The 19,563-nt window shown below is 43.7% G+C and overlaps 2 protein-coding genes across 2 annotated transcripts in view; one reads left to right on the top strand and one right to left on the bottom strand.

Moving 5' to 3' along the window:
- LOC109487199 (carbonic anhydrase 2-like) overlaps positions 1-19,563 on the bottom strand; it is a 41,649-nt gene that overhangs the window by 20,810 nt on the left and 1,276 nt on the right. Inside the window, exon 2 of the mRNA XM_019791181.1 lies at positions 3,154-3,359. Coding sequence (XP_019646740.1) covers positions 3,154-3,223 — 70 coding nt within the window. The 5' untranslated portion in view covers positions 3,224-3,359. The remainder of the gene's footprint in view (positions 1-3,153; positions 3,360-19,563) is intronic.
- Positions 3,751-18,447, top strand: LOC109487120. The gene is made up of 2 exons (XM_019791089.1): positions 3,751-3,790; positions 17,192-18,447. The coding sequence occupies exons 1-2, from the start codon at positions 3,751-3,753 to the stop codon at positions 18,445-18,447; spliced, it is 1,296 nt and encodes a 431-aa protein (XP_019646648.1).

Here is a 19,563-nt window from a genome sequence, read left to right as displayed (position 1 = left end):
TTTCACTTGTTTATTGATAATTATTGTATTCAACTTCTATATGAAAACTCGTGCTTTGCTTGCATGTATTACATATTGTCTGGTGGCGACATGAATATAAGTGTAACTTGAGTGTGTCGCCAGCACGTCTTGTCACTGTATGTTTCAATAAAAATGATCTGTGTTGAATTGTGATGAGATTTTGTTCTATACTTTTTTTATGATTACTGCATTACTTTATATATTGCGCCGCACGTGCTTTGCTGAAGGGCAAATAAGTACGGGGCAGTAACGAGGCGACCCCATCAATATGGAACTTTCATCTGTCTGAGGAGAGATGTGGGGAGCATATGCCGCACTCGTGATTAGAAAAACCCTGCACGTTCCAACCAAAAACCGATACAAAGCTAAGGCCTGGGCAAAAAATGTTAACTAAGGGTGCCAGAGTATACAGTGCAATTTTACGGAATACAGTACAATCGTACTAGTATACAGTGGCACTGTATAGTAGTAAAATTGCACTGTATATTAATACAATTGTACTGCATTCCGTAAAATTACACCGTATACTCTGGCACCCCTGTTAACGCTGTGTCTTCTTGTTTCAGTCCTGACAAAAATTAGGGTCGGTAGGTAGGGATTATATTTTCTTTCTTTCTTTCTTTCTCTCTTTCTTTCTTTCTTTCTTTCTTTCTTTCTTTCTTTCTTTCTTTCTTTCTTTCTTTCTTTCTTTCTTTCTTTCTTTCTTTCTTTTTAATAGGCTTTGACAATCTCTAGTGATTGAACTTATACAATACAGTTCATTGGAAAACCCTGCACGTCCCAAAACCCGATACAAAGCTAAGGTTCCCTATTCAGAAATACAGTGTGAATATATAGATATCGACATGAGATTGGGTGTACAGAGTATCTGTTCGAGGGTCGTAGTGGAGAAAAGGTTGGAAGGGAAAGCCAGGGAAGCCGTTTGCAGATCTGAATTACTTTATTTGGATGTATAACAGGTCTTGACAAGAGATATATGCATATAGACACGAGATTTAGGTATACTATACTGACAATCTCTTCGAGGGTCGTGTCCTAGGAAAGGTTATACGGCAAAGGACGCCCTGGGCCAGGGAAGCCGTGTGCTGATCTGAATTACTTTATCTGGACGTATGACAGGTCTTGACAAGAGATATATGCATATCGATATGAGATTTGGGTATACTGTAGGGACGATCTGTCCAAGGGTCGTGAAGTAGAAAAGGTTATACGGGAAAGGACGCCCCGGACCAGGGAAGCCGTGTGATGATCTGAATGACTTTATTTGGATGTATGAGTCTATGACAGTCTCGACAAGATATATATGCATATGGACACGAGATTGGGTATACTATAGGGACGGTCTGTTCTAAGTTCGCGAAGGAGAAAAAGGTTGAACGGGAAAGGACGCCTTGGGCCAGGGAAGCCGTGTGATGATCTCAATTACTTTATTTGGATGTATGAGTCTATGACAGGTCTTGACAGTAGATATATGCATATCGATATGAGATTGGGTATACTATACACTGTAATACATACGATTCGTTCTAGGGTCGCGTCCTAGAAAAGGTTATATTGCAAAGGACGCCGGAGGCCAGGGAAGCCGTGTGCTGATCTGAATTACTTTATTTGGACGTATGACAGGTCTTGACAGGAGATATATGCATACCGACATGAGATTTTGGTACACTATACTGACAATCTGTTCGAGGGTCGTGGAATAGAAAAGGTTATACGGGAAAGGGCGCCTTGGGCCAGGGAAGCCGTGTGCGGATCTGAATTACTTTATTTGGATGTATGACAGGTCTTGACAGGAGAGATACCGGCAGGGCAGATGTGAAGAACGCGGTCAGGCTAGGGCAGCACAACTGTCCACAGATATGCTTCTCTCTGTGACCCTTGTCAATCAGACGTGCGGCTCTATCGGCAAGAGAGCATTTTTTTTCTTTCTCTCTTCATTACGATTGGCGAGCGACCGGCATTTTCTTTTTTTTTTTATTAAGATTGCAGCAAGACAATATAATGAGGGTACTACATGGCTACTAGCTGATCTGTTTTTTACCTGTAATATTACAAAATCAGCAGCATAGAAGGAAGATGCTAGGGTTAATGTTATCTGATCCTTTATATATATGGAGGGTAACATGACAATCATTTTAGTATTCTGGGACTGTTCTTCTTTCTTTCATTCCCCTCCTTCCTTCCTTTCTTCCTTCCTTCCGTCTCTCCTCCCGTTCCTCCTTCCTTCTTTCCTTCCTTCCATCTTTCTTCTTTTTATATTATGACATATCCATTGTACATCTCTGTCCCATGCGCCCCGCCCCCTTCCCTCCATCCTTCTGTATTACGCCCATCAGTACCACCTGTATAACCCGGGAGGACCTAGTCTGGCACAAACCACAGGATCTATAAAGTATGGTCCACCTGTCGTGACTTGTAAGACGCTCTCACCGCCCTCCTTAAATTCGTCGTCATGGCAACCGATTTATAAGATGTGGCAGACGATCTAATGTCATGTCAAAACGATGGTTTGCCAGTACAGTGAGGGTCAATTCGACGCCTCCTTGAAATACCATTTTCATTGGTGAAAATCGCAATTCTGTCTGTATAGCCCGGAATTGGGCCCAACTCACGCTATGACCCTATAGGGTGGTTTATTTTAGCCTCTACCGGGCTTCGGGAAGCGGCTGGGCAGTAGAAATCAGCCAGAAAGACAGATAACATATATATACCAGGGGAGTTGGTCCGCGCTGAGAGAACATTTTGCCGCAAAATCCCTGGTATATAACTGTCTTTCTGGCCGCTTTCTATTCTATCCAGCCGCTTCCCGAAGCCTGGTAGAGGCTAGGGTTATCTAGATGTGTAGAGAAGAAGACTACAGTACAGTACAGCATGCTTTCTGGCTGATTTCTACTCCCCAGCCGCTTCCCGAAGCCTGGTAGAGGCTAAAATAACCTTCCCTACGGTTTCATAGCGTCAGTTGGTCCGCACTGAGAGAACATTTGGCCGCAAAATCCCTGGTATATAACTGTCTTTCCGGCCGATTTCTATTCTATGCAGCCGCTTCCAGAAGCCTGGTAGAGGCTAGGGTTATCTAGTTGTGTAGAGAAGACCACTGTACGACAGTACAGTACAGTACAGTAAAGTACTTACCGGTAGAGAAGAGAACCAGTGCGATCACCCCCGCCAACATTCCCACAGTAACCTGCTGCAGTGGTACCATCTCGTCCGTTCCAGAGTTCTTCCAGCCCTCCCGAGTACTTCCTCCTTTACTCCTCTCGGTAAAAACCTCCCTCGTCGGCCGTCTGTAGCTCTAGCAGCCTCAGTCCGTCCGGTTTTAGCAAGACCCAGTCAAGATCCTGAACAGAGGGAAGAAGGCAAGAGATTTCCTGGTCGGAACTGGCAAGCGCAAGCCTCCGGCGGCCACACAAATTATTGAGCCTAGCTGCAACACGTACGCCCGTGCAGCCAATGCTGACTGACTATGTGGCGAGCGGTCTGTTACCTCCAATATCAGACAAACCCAGAAGCTCTCCCAGCGAAATATGCCTCACGTGACCTCCCTCAAAAGTTGGTGGGAGTGTCCAATTTCGGATGATTGACAGGCAAAATCGACGATCGAGAGAAGTGGAATACCAGAGTAGGACATACACGTACAGAATTCTAGTCAGCTCGTGAAAGATAATATCCCAGTCTCTAGTTAAGTTAAAAATACTCGCACATAACAACATTCGTTGCTAAGCCGACAGCATGGCAGTACGTAACGAGGAGAAAGTCTGGCGACAGGCACGTCAGTCAAACGCGTTGCCATAGCGACAAGAATCGATAGCACCCCAGTGACAGGTGCCGTTTACCACGGAGGGCTCTCGGGTGGGCGTGGTCGCTTTTGGACCAGTCTCGCGCGAAACGAAAGACGCGGGAAAGGGGAAAGGAAATCTCTATCCTGTTTTAGCTCACTGAAGAGCTAATCTCCCACTGGTCGTGACAGAGAAGACAGACGCTATGTACAGTATTTACAGGTTCATTGTACCGGGGAAATTCCACTAGCTCTTTTCTTACAGTGGACCAAATCTTAACGTTCTGTCCTAAGGACTGCGACCCTTTCCAGTAGCGTGCCTGTCTGGTGAGCGACAACAGCCGGGATTCGAACTCCCAACCTCTTGGTCCAGAGACAGACTGCACGATCGAATGTCGCCTAAAATGACAAGCGAAGACTCCGAAAGCGATAAAAAAATAGTTGGTGGCTTAATTCGATATCTGTAAACATGACGGTTACGTAAGAGTGATGACGCTTTACGTTTAGACAAGCCCCCCCCCCCAGGGACTCTTGATGTCACGCAGGCGATTAGAGTGAAGAAACTTAAGTCTGATTGATCTAAAGCACGATGGATACGGTAACACTCCTACTGGTTCGTGGTTCTATCTGTCAAACAACGATTGGAAGATTGTGGAATGAGATATTTGCCTTCGTAACAGGTGATTGTTTTAGTAAATGGTACCCATTAACAACAGAGGTAGAAAGCTTTACATGAAAAGTGTGCTGTGAATAAACTAGTATTTTTATCCATTTTAGTGTAGAAAACGTCCCTTTCACAAGATTTTCATTGAATCTATGTGGAATATCGAGCTTTTGTTTGTTTGTTTGTTTGTTTGTTTGTTTGTTTGTTTGCTGTTAAACTAATTATACGTTTGATATATAACTTTTGTATAGGATAATCAGTTATTGACTAGGAAAAACAGTTCAAATTCTGGGCACGACTGTCGTTCCCAGTATCTTTACTGGTGCAGCTATTTTATCGTTCCCAGTGTATTCAGAAGTGCATATCGTCTGCAGTCACTTTATCGTTCCCAGTGTATTCAGCAGTGCATACCGTCTGCAGCTACTTTATCTATATATCATCGGATATCATATACTCAATCATTCATCTTCCAATAAAATACTGCATGAAACAGTTATGCGGGTTTCGCTGACTTTTTTTTCTTAAAATCCTCAGGAAATGCCATTTCATAAGCTAGGTTCAATTTTAAACATTTTCTGGGGGGATGCCCCCGGACCCCCAGGAAGTTACTGAACTTGCTGGTTCCTCGGATAGTAAGAATATACGGAAAGTGCCATGATTGCGGTATTTTGTGAGCCGGAACTCTGATGTACGATCTGTAGATACCGCAATCTGCGAATAAGCCAATATTTGCGGCATGAAAAGGGCCGCCAGAGAGGCCATCAGCAGGGTTGGAATTTCCGATACTGGCAGCAATTTCTGCACGTGCAGACCCTAGTCTGATTTATCGCTCACCTCAGTGCATGGCGGCCATTACGGCTTTGACCCGATATGACCGCCAACAAATGACAGGAGCCGTTTGAGGGATAGACTTGCCCGCAGACGGTATGCACCAGTGAAGACACTGGGAACGATAAAGTGACTGCAGACGATACATGTATGCACTGGTGAATACTCTGGGTATGATTTTATGATTATAAAATGTCCTCCACAATAATGGTATCAGGACAGAATCAGTCCACCTTTTAAAAAACCTTGGACATGTAGATGCAAAAAATCGACCTTCCAGCGTGTGTGTGTGCGGGGGGGGGTTCTTTTGAACACCGCCCCCCCCTGGCATGCTTTCAAAAGTTATGCACTTTGGGTAGCCTCCACCAGGCCTTTCTATGGGGATACGGATCGTAGAATTCGGCAAAAAAAGAGAGTAAAATTGGCCAAGGGAGTTAGGCCGCGGGAAGGTTGTTTCTTCCCCTCCGAAGCGGCCAAGTCAAACCCCAAGGTAGCCAAACTCCCCTGGCAAATATTCTCCTATATACGAGTATATAGCCAGCGTAGTTAGTCTGGTAGAGACTACACTTTGGGAATATTATCGTCCATGGAGCGTAGCGGGCAGGATCCAAAATCCATCCAGCAGTTTCTGTGGCGGCTGCATCTACCCCATAAAACACTATCGCACACACGACAGACGAGGCGGCATTACCGTTATGCACATGGCTCGGGGTTGGGATTTGCAGTTGGAAATGACGAGACATTTAGATACAACTTCTCGATAACAGGCCATACTGTTGGTTGCAAAAGTAGGTTCTATAAACTGTGAGATAACAATAAGCCAGGCCTACAGTTTAATTTGTGAATCCCATAACAATTGTCTGAACGTTTCTCTCTGTGTAGTTTAGAATAAGTGACATACGCTGAACTGTAACCCTTAAGCTTACTCTTTTAAACATGTTGCCTTCTTACATACCTTGTTGGATGTAACGACGTTTTGCTGCTTTCATTTGCTCTGCATTGACTTATAATATATCAAGCAAGAGACTCCGGATTAGGAGCTATCCTAACGTTTAGTTTCATGAAGGCCAGTAACCTTAGACTATAAAGTTATATTTGTAGTTCGACGTGCAGTAGCATTTTCGTCTAACCATTTCCGAAATGATATATTTTCAGGCCTCCAGATTTTACCCCGAGCCGCTGTACATACGGATGAATGATGTTGCTTTCATATTTTCATTTGTACTGCATTGCAACCTATTTATAAAGCAAGAGACTGGGGATTGTGGGCCACTCCAGAGCCTTAAAACTAGTAATTCTGGGGCATAAAGCTATTTTATGTAGTTCTTGACGTTCGGATTCCGTCTATCCATTTTGTTCTTTAGTACTGGGGAAACTCGTATTTCCCCCGAACTATCGTAGACTGGGACTCGTTGCCACCAAGCACAGTTGGGGCATCATCACTGAGAAAGCTTTGAACAACTCCTGCAATTAGATGTGCAAAGATTGAGTGTAACAAGTCGTTCGGTGTGATATACTAGTACTAGTAGCTAGCCGCGCCTGCGAAGCTGGTGTGTTACGCCGAAGGGCGGTTATCCCGGCTATACTGATACAGATACAGATACAGTACATTTTCAGGACTCCAGATTCCATCCCGAGTCGCAGTACTAACCCTTTTCCATTGTAAAGGACAGTAATTCGTTGTCTGTTCGATCTTCCGATACACGTCGAGCCTGATTTGTCTCCGCGCGCGGTAGGACAAGTTGCGCCTGTCGGTAATGGTTTTCGGATGCGCTTATCGGCCAGGGTTCTGGGCCATTATGTCAACGACATATTCTTGGTCACGGTTTCCTTTCGGTAGAGATTGGAGAGGGACATCAAGATTAGGCACGTAAACCGAAGGCACGTCAAACTCTGAGTACTTGCTCGTTTGCTGTGCGAATCCAAGAATGATACAACAAATTGCCCATCTCTAGAGAGGAACATTTGGTGTAAAGGAGACCTGAGCCAGAATAGTATATGCGGGGAGAATTTAAGTTGAGTTCAACCTGAATCAAGATACGAAACGACCCAAGGCACGTAAAATGTGTCTACTTGCTCGTTTTTCTTTTGAGATTATTTTTTCTGTGCAAGCCAAGAATGATATAACAAAATCGCTATAGGGACATCGGGTGTAAAGGAGACCTGAGCCAGAATCGTATGTGGCGGCGAGAATTTAAGTTGAGTTCAGCTTGAGTCCACCGTCACTCTGTCTTTGTCCTGTTATTCGTATTAGTAGATGTCTCTCTGAACAGGAAATGTTAACGTTATTCGTCAATCTGCTACAATACACCATGCACAGAACAGCCAGTGAAAGACAGTCGGTTTTTTTTCCTATCATAAATACATTACATCTGTGACTTGATCCACTCATTGTAGCGATGGATCACATTAGTTCCAAGTCTACTTCTTCATGGGTGAAATGACAAAACAGTATCTGATTATTACCGACTATTACATCATTACTAATTAGATTGACCTTTTTTCGGAAGCTGTGTTCACATGTATTCACATTGGGCTACACCGGGGAAGCCTGTTTTATTGGGAACATAAACAGGTTTGTGGCGCTAAGCTATTATGAACAGAATGTATAGAGACAAAACATGTCGGTTTGCGACACAAAGTTTGACCATTATACTATTTGAAACTTCAGAAACTACGAAATCCACTTCTTCTAGCGCCAGTGTGTTAACTTATAGCAACTTGTTCCTCTTAAGAGAAATATATGTAAAAAATTATGGTGAGCATGAACTCCTGTTGAGGAAAAATTCTTGGTACAGGAAAACTAAAAAAAAAACACCTCCGCCCCCTCCCTCAAAAATCATGAAACAATCCTCAGAAGTAAGGACATATGTAACTAACGGATGGCGTTTCAGCACCAAGGAGGTCATGACATGCGAACACTGCCATGGGACTTAATGTGCTACTTTATAGGTTATTCTCCGGGCACCAATGGCTGTTTATAACTGACTGATGACCATTACAACACATCTTTCCATCTGTAGCGATAGTGGACACGAGAGTACGTAAATGGTCAAATATCACGCCATTTCCTGGTTGTGATAAAATTTCCGGTATCCGGTGACACCGATCATTTGTCAACAACTATTTTTGGAAAATCAGCAAAGTATACCTCTGCCGACTATTTATGGAATAAAAGTAAAATACTTCACCTAATTTGCCACACAAATATGAAATTCCATCATCTACCACTTACATATCATAACATTTTATAATCTTATACATACAGACAAATAAATAAACACACAAACTCTTTGGTACAAGCAACACAGTGCCGCCTTCATATTCAAACTCTGGACAGCAGAAACATATAAACATTCTTCGCAAGAGTCTTTGCTGGTTATACGTTTCCTTGAAATAGTTTCCTACAGAAGGAATCCTCCGCCACACGTAATATATTATCAATAATATTTTCAAATCGTATCCATATGAACAAGTAGACAAATATAAACTCTTTGGAGTAAATATATAACCTTCTTGGCAAGATTCTTTTAAATTTCTTGGTTGCGTGTTTCCGTAAGATTGTTTCCTAACTAAGAATCCTACACGAAACACAGGAACAGCCACACGCAATACACGAATACTGAAAAAAAGGTGCTAACATTTAAAGACGTGCACAGATTTAACAAAACGGTTCCTCCAAATTGGAAATCTCTAGACCGTTCTCCCTCCAAATCCAACCACAGCTCTCTGCGCTTACCAACCATGTATATTACATCAGAACGGCTACACCGCCGACAGTAGAGGTCTATTTTTGGCCTGTACTAAACACTGATTTAAGCGACATCAATCCTAGCGGGATCGCTGCCCCCTCGGCTAGTTAACCAGGTAGAGAGAGGAGCGGAAAAGGGTCCAGACGGACGTCGTAATTCCGGCTTCCCGCCTAGGAAATCAGCGGGTCGATACAGGCAGCACTGCGGTAATTCGTGACCGGACAATGTACGGTTCACGGGGGCCGGAAGTTCCCGGAAAAACGTGACTGAACTACAGAGGATCATGTCTCGCCCCCCCACCCCCCCACCCCCCGCTCACTGTACCTGGTGAAGCCTAGGAAAATTAGTGTTGTGTTCCCGGTTTTAGTCCTGAAAAATACGCAGGTAGGGACTTTTCTAGTTAGTGCCAAAATGATCCTACGAAATAAAGTTTAACAATACATCGGGACTGTCGTAATTTCGTGGTGTTGAAGACATTTGTAAGAAAACTCCAACATACTCGATAGAATTGCATCACCTCAATATGTTACAACACCGCTGTGCTGAATCGGGCAGTGTTCTTTTCTGCATCTCCGATATGGTCTCAATAGAACAGCAGACCCATTTTTCCCCACCCGCGGTTATTTGACCACTTCTATAACCTTTATGGTCGGAGCTACGGAGATATTGATTTATTCACATATATGCTAAACGTGAATCGTAATAAAGTCAGTCAGTCACCTTGCTTGAAAATTATAAATGCATTAGAGGAATTGGGCCGTCTCGTCGGATGATACAATTGTATGACTTACAGAGAGATTCGAAGCAGTTTCTTTCTGCGTAGTTATGCCCTATCCTACGCCTATTAGCTGGTGTGTTACGTCGAAAGGCGGTTAGCTAGACTGTCTATTTAGATACAGATACAACAGATACAAGCTTTGTAAGCTCGCAAAGACAATGAAGATGTATGATAAGACCAATTTAAGTGGCTGCAGCAGTGAACACTAATTGACTACAGCTACGTACATGTGTGTAAGGTAATTTCAGTATCCCCTCATTGCACATTGCACCAGTCAGAACCGCTTTGGTTGGAGACTGAATGGTGATAGATTGTCCATTCCCATCCACTCATCAGTGCCATGTGTCAGAACTCATATCCACTGGGAGATGAACTCATTCTGGTGCATATGATGAGGAAGGAGGTAAGGAAGGAAGGAATTCGAAGGAGGGAAGGAAGGGTTGAAAATGGGATGGGAGGGAGCAACAAAGGAAGGAAGGCAGAAGGGAAAGGAAGGATGGAAGGTAGAGAGGGAGGAGGAAGGAAGGAAGGAAAGAAAGAAGGATGGATAGAATGGAGGAAGGAAGGGGAGGGGGAGGGAGCAACAAAGGAATGAAGGAAGGAAGGGTGAGGGGGAGGGAGCAACAAAGGAAGGAAGGAAGGATGGGTGGATGGATGGATGGAAAGAAAGGAGGAAAGGAAGGATGGAAGAAAGGAAGGAAAGAAAGAAAGGAATGAAGGAAGAAAGGAGAGAAGGATGGAAGAAAGGAGGAGAGAAAGAAGTATAGTAGCACTCTCTGCTGACATGAGGCCATCCATACAGTCTGATCCGTGTAGAGTTCCATTCCGAGTAGGACTCCATGACAGATATGTGCGTGTCCAGGGCAAAACCTCTGGATCAATACCCGCACTGGTAGTGTACTCTCCAACGATAAGGCCGACGTATTTACATGTTAATTGGAGCATGTGATGCCGTTAAAGGATTCATTTGTCAAACTAACCGTCAGGAAAGCTAGTGTGTTGTTGGATCTAATTTGAACACATGTCTTCTAAGTAGTATAAAGTTGGTGGATGTGCATGGAACGTTAAGCCCCCCCCCTCCCCTTTCACTCTTATACCAACTATATACATGTATCTCAATGTTGTAGGCACTAACTCTGTCAGGCAGATTTTATGGAAGGTTAGAGAACACATCCGAACTGTTGTCTTTCATACTTTCATACTCAAACTTTTTTGTTAGTTTAACGCTGGAAAATACATTGCATAATATTGCCTTTTTCTACTCCCCCAGTGTTTAATCTTATTTTGTTTCAATCCTCTTCCCACTTCTCAATGCTAATAATTATCTCCATATCGTTAGCACAAACTATCTCAGGCACACATCGTGGGAGATTAGAGAATACGTTCAGACTGTTGTCTTTCATACTGTAACTTTTTAGTAAGTTGAACGCTGGAAAACATATTGCATATGCCTTTTCTTCCTCCCCTAGTGTGTTGTTGGAAGTAATCTGAACAAATGCCTTGTAAGTGTAAAGTGGGTATGCATGTAACGTTCAAACGCCCTTGCAACTTCTCCATTCTAATAATTATCTCCATATCGTTAGCATAAAATTTCTCAGGCGCATATAAATGTATTATGGAAGTTTGGAGAACATCTTTAGACTGTTGTCTTTCATACACTAACTTTTTAGTAAGTTGAACGCTGTAAAATACATTGCATGTGCCTTTTTCTACTCCCCCAGTGTTTAATCTTATTTTGTTTCAATCCTCTTCCCACTTCTCAATGCTTATAATAATTATCTCCATATCGTTAGCACAAACTATCTCAGGCACACATCATAGGAGATTAGAGAATACGTTCAGACTGTTGTCTTTCATACTTTAACTTTTTTGTAAGTTGAACGCTGGAAAATACATTGTATATGCTTTTTCTTCCTCCCCCAGTGTTTAATCTTATTTTGTTTCACACTTTTCTTCAATCGATAATAATCTAATCAACAATTTTACCAATTTTGCCCCGCGATTAAGATAACATAATAGAGTTTGAAGCATTAACCATTAGTGTTGTGAGAAATCTGCGTAATTGGGACTGGGAATTCCGGGTCGATGTCGCAAAACCGTTTACATGTCATTTTTCTAATTCTCTCGTCCCCCGCAGGGCCTAATTTGGACGCAATCACGTCCCGAGTTTTGGGTGAAAAACGAACGAAGCTCGTCGCTCACGCCCATCACAATTAAACCAATCAGCAACGAGGATTAATAAATTCTCAGGTCGACAACCTGGAAATGACTTGTGAACCGATCAGCGGTCTCGTGTGTTTGAATAATTCAGTTGGGCGACGTTTTCTGAATCGTAATGAGGGCGAGTCGTGGATCCTTCATTTCCAAGCAGATACTGGGATGAACAATTCTGTAGGATCTTTGCGTGTCAAAAGTTAAAAAAAAACTTTGGTAAAGAAAATTCGGGCAACCAAAAGTTGTTGCGGTTTTCAACCCAAGATCTGCTTGAAGATGTCATGGAGTAGTTGAATTCTACACAAACACTACTAATGGTTACTGACAACAGGGCATGCATGTATTACAAGAACCCTAAATTAAACACTATCACAAGACCAGGATGATGCCATAGACGGATGATGCCATGCAACAAGACTACAGCCGTATTTCCCACCATGTCCCGTGTCAGGAATACTTTTCTGGAAATGTTCCGAAAGAAAATCAAAATTCGCACGTAATCTGGCTAACAGATAGCCTCTACCAGGCTTCGGAAGCGGCTAGCAATAGTAGAACTTGGCAAATAGATATGTCAGGGGAGTTGGTCCGCTAGGAAGTGTAGTTTGCCTCACCCGAAAACGCCAATTTCTACTCTTTCCAGCCGATTTCCGTCAGAAACAAAGCAGACGGAAAATGCTTTCCTCGCTAGTCCCGCATGGAATATTAAGAAAGCGATTCTCATGTATTTTATATTCCCCGTGGTCAGCGGAGCGGCCTTGGGAGGTTCTGCGGGGTACATTTGTCATCCCAGAGGTCCTGACTCCGCTGTCGCACCGAATATTGTCGGCGTCCGCCGGTCAAAAATCAATCCCATTTGCAATGCCGGGATTATGCCACCCTAAGGGGTAATATCGTTTGATCTATGTCGCTTTGTGAGAGAGTTCTTTAAGTTTAGCTGTTCATAGTCAGTGCCAAAATGTGGCGATGAACTGAGATAATGGTACATGTACTTGTAAATGTCTGGATGTTACGGTTTGTCAGTTCATGTGTACGTATATCTATATTATAAATATACATCCATCCGTCTATCTCTCCCTATATATCTATCTATCTCTTTCTTTCTCTTTTCTGTATGTGTGTGTGTGTGTGTGTGTGTGTGTGTGTGTGTGTGTGTGTGTGTGTGTGTGTGTGTGTGTGTGTGTGTGTGTGTGTGTGTGTGTGTGTGTGTGTGTGTGTGAATTTTCAATTTTATAAATATCAACTCCACTCAGGCAACATTACCTTATGCCTACAATGTTGATATTTTAAGAAAGGAGACAGAAAGAAAAGATCTGAAGATTGTATTAAAGAGGACGTTAGGCATTCCTGTGTTCGTTCCACCGTGCAGTCACTGTCACATATTTACACTCCATACATATTGCAGAAGGCATGTGCAATAGAGGACAACGATTGTTATCGATTCCATACAAATGGGCGATTTTGTCTCCAGTGTTCCGTGTGAGCGGTCGATGGAGTGAAGAATGATGATGTAGGGACAGGTAATGTGGAGGAAAGATGGCGGGAAATGAACGAATGACGGAGATACGCATGACCTTTATGTTTGATACAAGATACGTGCATGTAGGTACAAAGTCGGCGGCATTCAAAGGTTGGCGAGGGCCGGGATTCGGAAGGGGAGTTTCACCTTTAGCTTATAAATCTGACGAACACAAAAAGTCTCAACCACAGAACTATTTCAAAGATATCTAGGTATGATACAAGATGCATGTTCGTGCATGTAGGTACAGAGGTGCTTTCGGCGTCTGGGTTGGAAATCGCTGCAATTAATGACGCGAAAGAAATACATTTCAAAATATGGAGGGGAAGGTTGAGTTTCGCTTTTGTCTAGGCTATTTAAGCAGTTATCACGACCACAAAAAAACTCAACCACAGGCACAGAACTAAGGTGATTTCGATGGCGTGGTTCTACATTGCTGCAATCAATGGCGCGAAAGAAATACACTCGTATTTCAACTTGGGCGAGGGAAAGGGGATGAGTACACTGAGATTATGCTTTTATAAATTTTTTCAATTAGTCATCATGAACACAAAAAAAGCTCAACCACAGAACTATGAATGTTTTATCACAGATTTGGGAGAAATCATCACTCGTAAGCTAAAGGAGGTTTTTCATCGAGCTTTCATTCGAGGAATTTTTAGCGTATGATCCATAGAGGACATTCTGTGCGTTACTTTTCCAAGGGTGTACTAGTATCTCCGCATTCCATAGATAAAACAGCCTACTTCTCATTAGGTGGGCTGTTTTAGGAAGGAACTGACAGCCTTTTCTGTAACACGAAAAACAGGTCAATCGATGAGTTAATGACCCGGCTGATTACCCTCGATGTAAACCTGTCATTACAGGGTCTAATTTACGGCGACATCAGCGGATAGAGAGGTGTTCGATGTAATTACAAGGTGGCCGACTAGCTGTGGTGGTAAATAACCTGTACAACAAAGACAACACACACACGTATGCACAGTCTACAATGTATTCATCATTTTCCGATCTGTATTAATTTATATTGCTCCTTGTTTTTGGACTAATCGCAATCCTGTTGCGCACACTACCGTACCACTTGATGTAAGAAATACAATGAATTCACTTCTTAGATGTATACAAAATGTCAGGTCATTCCTTATCAATAATCTAAAGTAAACCAAAAGTTGTGACTAAAACTGATGATTTATTGAGTCTTTACATGATGTTCTTTACATGATGTTCATAGTTGTGTCTGTGAATTATTTACCTGTCTTCCTCGCTTGACTTTCTGATTTGTTCCATCTCTGTTGTGCAAATTGCTATTCTTCTTCCTCTCTGTTCACTTTCTCAAAGTGTTAACCCATCAATTTTGATGGTACTCTGAATCACACAGACTACTAAGGCTGTAGCTTCCAGCTAACTGTGTTTGTCTTCATTTTATTACAGCTCCGTCCTATCAAGTTTTCATTATTACAAACTGCTCGCAATTTGTCTTTTTAGGTCACGTCTGCGACAGAGAAATTTGTAGGTCATAAGAATTGATTATCCAGTCTTCTCGTACGAGTACACACGAGTGAAGTAGAACGGGCCAAAGTAACAAAATACGACCAATATTGGCATAAGGGAACGCGTAAAAACAAGTACGAAACAAATCTTTAAGCAACCACATCAAATCTTATCATTCAAACGGGACTTGTATACAAAGTACGTAGTTGCTGCCAGTATAATGTTGTCAAGCGCGCGGCAAGCTGGATTTTCAAAGTTAATTTTTCTGGTCATTCCTTTCATGTAGTAAGATGACTCAACCCTTTCCCGTAGCATACCGATGAGGCAAAATGCGATGTCGCGGAAGGGAAAGGAGGCTGGTTCTAGCTATATTATGTGCGGTACCCAAAAAATACAACCTTAAATGCTATTAGCAGAAGTTTGCGACCACCCACGGATGTAACGTTGTCCAGGAGAACATCTTCAGTCCATTTGCTGCCGTAAACCTGTCCTAAAGTGTGACAGGTCACATGTGTCGTCTGTTTCGGCAAAACCTCCTTGATTTTGTCCACCATCTAGTCTCTACTAATCTCCAAGCAGATGTTTAGGTGTCCGCGAAAGACAGTATCAAATTGGCCAGGCAGTATCCATTGGCCAGACTGTATGTTGGGTGGCAAATGGATACTGCCTGGCCAATTTGATACTGTCTTTTACGGCCACCTAAACATCTGCTTGGAGATTAATGAGTCTCTACCAGGCTTCGGGAAGCGGCCGGAAAGAGTAGAAATTGGCCAAATAGACAGATGATATGCCAGGGGAGTTGGCCCGCGCTTGGAGAACAGTTTGCCTCTCCCTGGCATATCATCCGTCTATTTGGCCATTTCTGCTCTTTCTAGCCGCTTCCTGAAGCCTGGTAGAAGCTACATCTTATCCAGCGCTGTGTGTTAGAAGCTAGATTTTATCTCAATTTCATTATCGCGAAGTGGTCACGCGACAATACCACACGCACTGCACAAAAGTCATTAGCATTATATATAAGCGTAAAGGTACCGTTTCTTCCCTCATGTGTACGTACCTCTACGCATGATTTAAAGTGTTCGTAAAGATAGAATTTCGTGCAGTGACGTCGACTATGTTAGTACGGCACGATCCAGTATCGCTCAGTATTGTTAAACCTGACGCTAATATTGCTAAGATGTTGACTCATGTCACCTTTTGACCGACTTGAAATACAAGTGTTTACGCAGCGGTCTACCGGCTAACCGTGACTCGGCGGCTTTGAAAGAAGACCAAAGATTCAGGCGATATTGTAGATTTCATTGTACAGTATGGTTCTTAAGGCGTGCATGTTTCCTTCCTTATGTTGTTCCTATATAGTTTTGATTTCAATATATCATTAAATGCAATCACTTACACAATGCAAAAATAGGTATGCTTTGTTATCTGAATCTGTATCTGTATAGCCAGTATAACCGCCCTTCGGCCTAAAACACCAGCTTCTGTATCTGTATAGCCAGTATAACCGCCCTTCGGCGTAACACACCAGCTTCGCAGGCACGCGGCGCGGCGGCGCCTGGCTACATTACACCGAACGACTTTACCCTTGAACATCTAACTCTAAAGTCATTAGAAAAAAATTACCGAAAACCATGATTAGCCCTACTCGATTGTAACAAAGACTCATATGCTAGCCCTTGTTGCTTTAGTAGTTAGGGAGGATTTTAAGTTGCAATAAAGTTCTCCGGCCGGTAAAAATGGGGAAGGGCCTATGCTGCCAATCAACAGTCGGCAATTTGCGCCACTGCCATATATATAACAAGAACAATGTTCATACAGCCTGCAGCATACATGTGTATGTACGTGGTTACACTAGACACTGTAACTGTAATAAATACGTTGAAGTCTCATTTCCAAAATATACATGTAGCCAGAAGCATACAAGGGTATGTGCATGGTTACACTCGACACTGTAACTGTAATAATAAGGATCAATAAGTCTTTGACTTTGCTTATTGTGGCATACCATAGACTCCTAGCTACGTACATGTAGCCAAAACTGATCCCTTGAACGCCAGTGCCATAATTTTCCAGTTTTCTCTCCAATACCCTTCACGTGGCTGAGGAGGGGTGGCCGTGTATGTAAAGAGCTCCATACCTTCCGGCCTGTTACCAGACATTACCGTTCCTTCTGAGTTAGAGTGTGTTTGGGTGACAGCCAGACCGAAACGCCTGCCAAGAGGGGTGTCCAAAGTTGTAGTGGGTGCCGTCTACAACCCGCCATCTTCACCTCATCAGGACCTGCTTTTAGACCACCTCGTCTCTGTTACAGACGACATCAGGACACGTAACCCAGAGGCTGGAATAATTCTGTTGGGAGACTTCAACCACCTGGACATAAGTCAACTCTGCAATGGAAACAACCTGTCCCAGGTCATCAAAGAACCAACGAGAGGACAGGCTATGCTGGACCTGATTATTACCAATCTTGACAAACACTACAAAACACCTCAAATACTCGGTCCACTGGGGTTGAGCGATCATAACACCGTTCTGTGGGAACCACAGACGACAAGGAAAGAGAACTTTACCAAGCGCAAAACATTGAGGCCTATCCGTGACTCTGACCGCCGGGCCTTCGGCCAGTGGATATGTTCTCAAACCTGGGACGACGTGTACGCCTCCCAAACCTGTGCCAGCAAGGCCGCGACCTTCTACACAACCATGGAAGACGCCATAAACAAGTTCTTCCCAAATAAACAGATAGCAATGCACAATAAGGACAAACCTTGGTTGAAACCGGATATCAAAGATATGATTCGTAGACGACAGAAGGCATTCTCAGAAAAGAAGACTGCCCTGTGGAGGTATCTGCGGAACAAAGTAAACAGAGAAGTTAAGAAAGCCCGCAGGTCTTTCTACCGGGATAGAGTCCAAAACCTTAAAGTGGAAAACCCTGCGAATTGGTACAAAGAAATAAAGACCATGTTGAACATACAGCAGTCAGAACTTTCACTCAATATCCCCGGCCACGACGAAGCAGATAACGTGTTCATCTCAAACCACATCAACAAGAAGTTCGCCGAGGTGGCACAGGGAAGACCACCACTGGACCCAGAACAGTTACCTGCATACAGACCCGTTCAGTCAGGCCCACCCGAAGTGAGCGTATGGGATACCTACAACCGGCTGCGTAGACTGAAAGCTGGTAAGGCGTCTGGTCCAGATCAGTTGAGTGCAAGGATTTTGAAAGAATTCGCATGTGAAATAAGCTACCCGGTCACAGACATCATGAACGCATCCTTCAAGGAAGGTTTCGTCCCACAAGCATGGAAGGATGCCACAGTTGTACCCCTTGCCCAAGTCACATCCCCCTTCAGTCGACAAGCTCAGACCAGTCTCTCTTACTTCTCAGCTTGCCAAGGTTGCTGAATCCTTCGTCTCTACATGGATCTTACAAGATGTACGTACCTCACTGGACACACAGCAGTTTGGCTGCTTGAAAGGCCGCTCTACAACAATGTATCTGGTCAGTCTGTTAGACTTTCTCTGTAGGGAATCTGAAAAGGCCAAGAACATTTGCACAATGGTCATGACTGACTTCTCCAAGGCGTACGACAGGATAGACCACACGTTGGCCATTCAGAAGCTGTTACGACTTGGTGTAAGGGGGAGTCTAATCCAGTGGGTGTCCGACTTTCTAACCCAGCGGCGGCAAAGAGTTCGTTATGGAGGACAGCTATCTGACTGGGAGGTACTGACCTGCTCAGTGCCGCAAGGAACACTTCTTGGTCCGTTAATTTTCCTCGTAGTGTTTGATGATGCCATGAGGGACGCACTGCTTCATCACTGGAAGTATGTGGATGACTTGTCTATGACAGAATCCCGCCACCACCTCGAGCCGCCGCTTATGCAGGATGAACTGGACAGTTTCACTAGATGGTGTCGGAACAACCACATGGTATTGAACCCAGACAAGTGCAAGGTCATCACTTTCTGTTTCATGAAATGCCCGCCCCCACCACCAACGCTCACCATCAATGGATCCCCCCTTGAAGTTGTGCCACTCACCTGTCTTCTGGGGGTGTGGCTGCAGAGAGACTTGAAATGGGAGACACAGGTTAACAAAATGATCGGAAAGGCTAACGGTCGACTCTTCTTCCTACGGAAACTCAAACACTTCAATCTTCCCACCGGTGACCTCGTCACTATATACACGTCCTTTGTACGGCCAGTATTGGAATACTGCGCGCCAGTTTGGCACCCGGGGCTCACTTGTGCACAGTCGGACAAACTCGAAGCTGTACAACGGAGAGCAGTTCGGACAATACTGGGAAGGCGTTTCACTAGCTACGAGCAAGGCAGGACAGACTTAAACCTTCCGTTGCTCTCAGACCGCCGGCAGAAGCTGTGTCTCAAGTTCGGGACTCATTTAGAATCCCACACACCGTCAATGCTGCCACCAAAGGGTTCGGACTACCACGACAGAACAACCAGAAACAGAGACAAGTATCGACCAATTAAATGTAGGACTGAACGACTCAGGAA

The sequence above is a fragment of the Branchiostoma belcheri genome, unplaced genomic scaffold (genome assembly GCF_001625305.1).
Source record: "Branchiostoma belcheri isolate BF01 breed outbred unplaced genomic scaffold, Haploidv18h27 scaffold86, whole genome shotgun sequence".
NCBI lineage: Eukaryota > Metazoa > Chordata > Leptocardii > Amphioxiformes > Branchiostomatidae > Branchiostoma > Branchiostoma belcheri.
This window is presented reverse-complemented; position numbering and strand designations above follow the sequence as displayed.

Excerpts from the sequence above, each read along its gene's own strand:
- LOC109487120 (XM_019791089.1), top strand. The coding sequence starts at position 3,751 with ATGGCAGTACGTAACGAGGAGAAAGTCTGGCGACAGGCAC. Across the intron at positions 3,791-17,191 it reads GAAAGTCTGGCGACAGGCAC|ACATTACCGTTCCTTCTGAG; the intron begins GTCAGTCAAACG and ends GCCTGTTACCAG.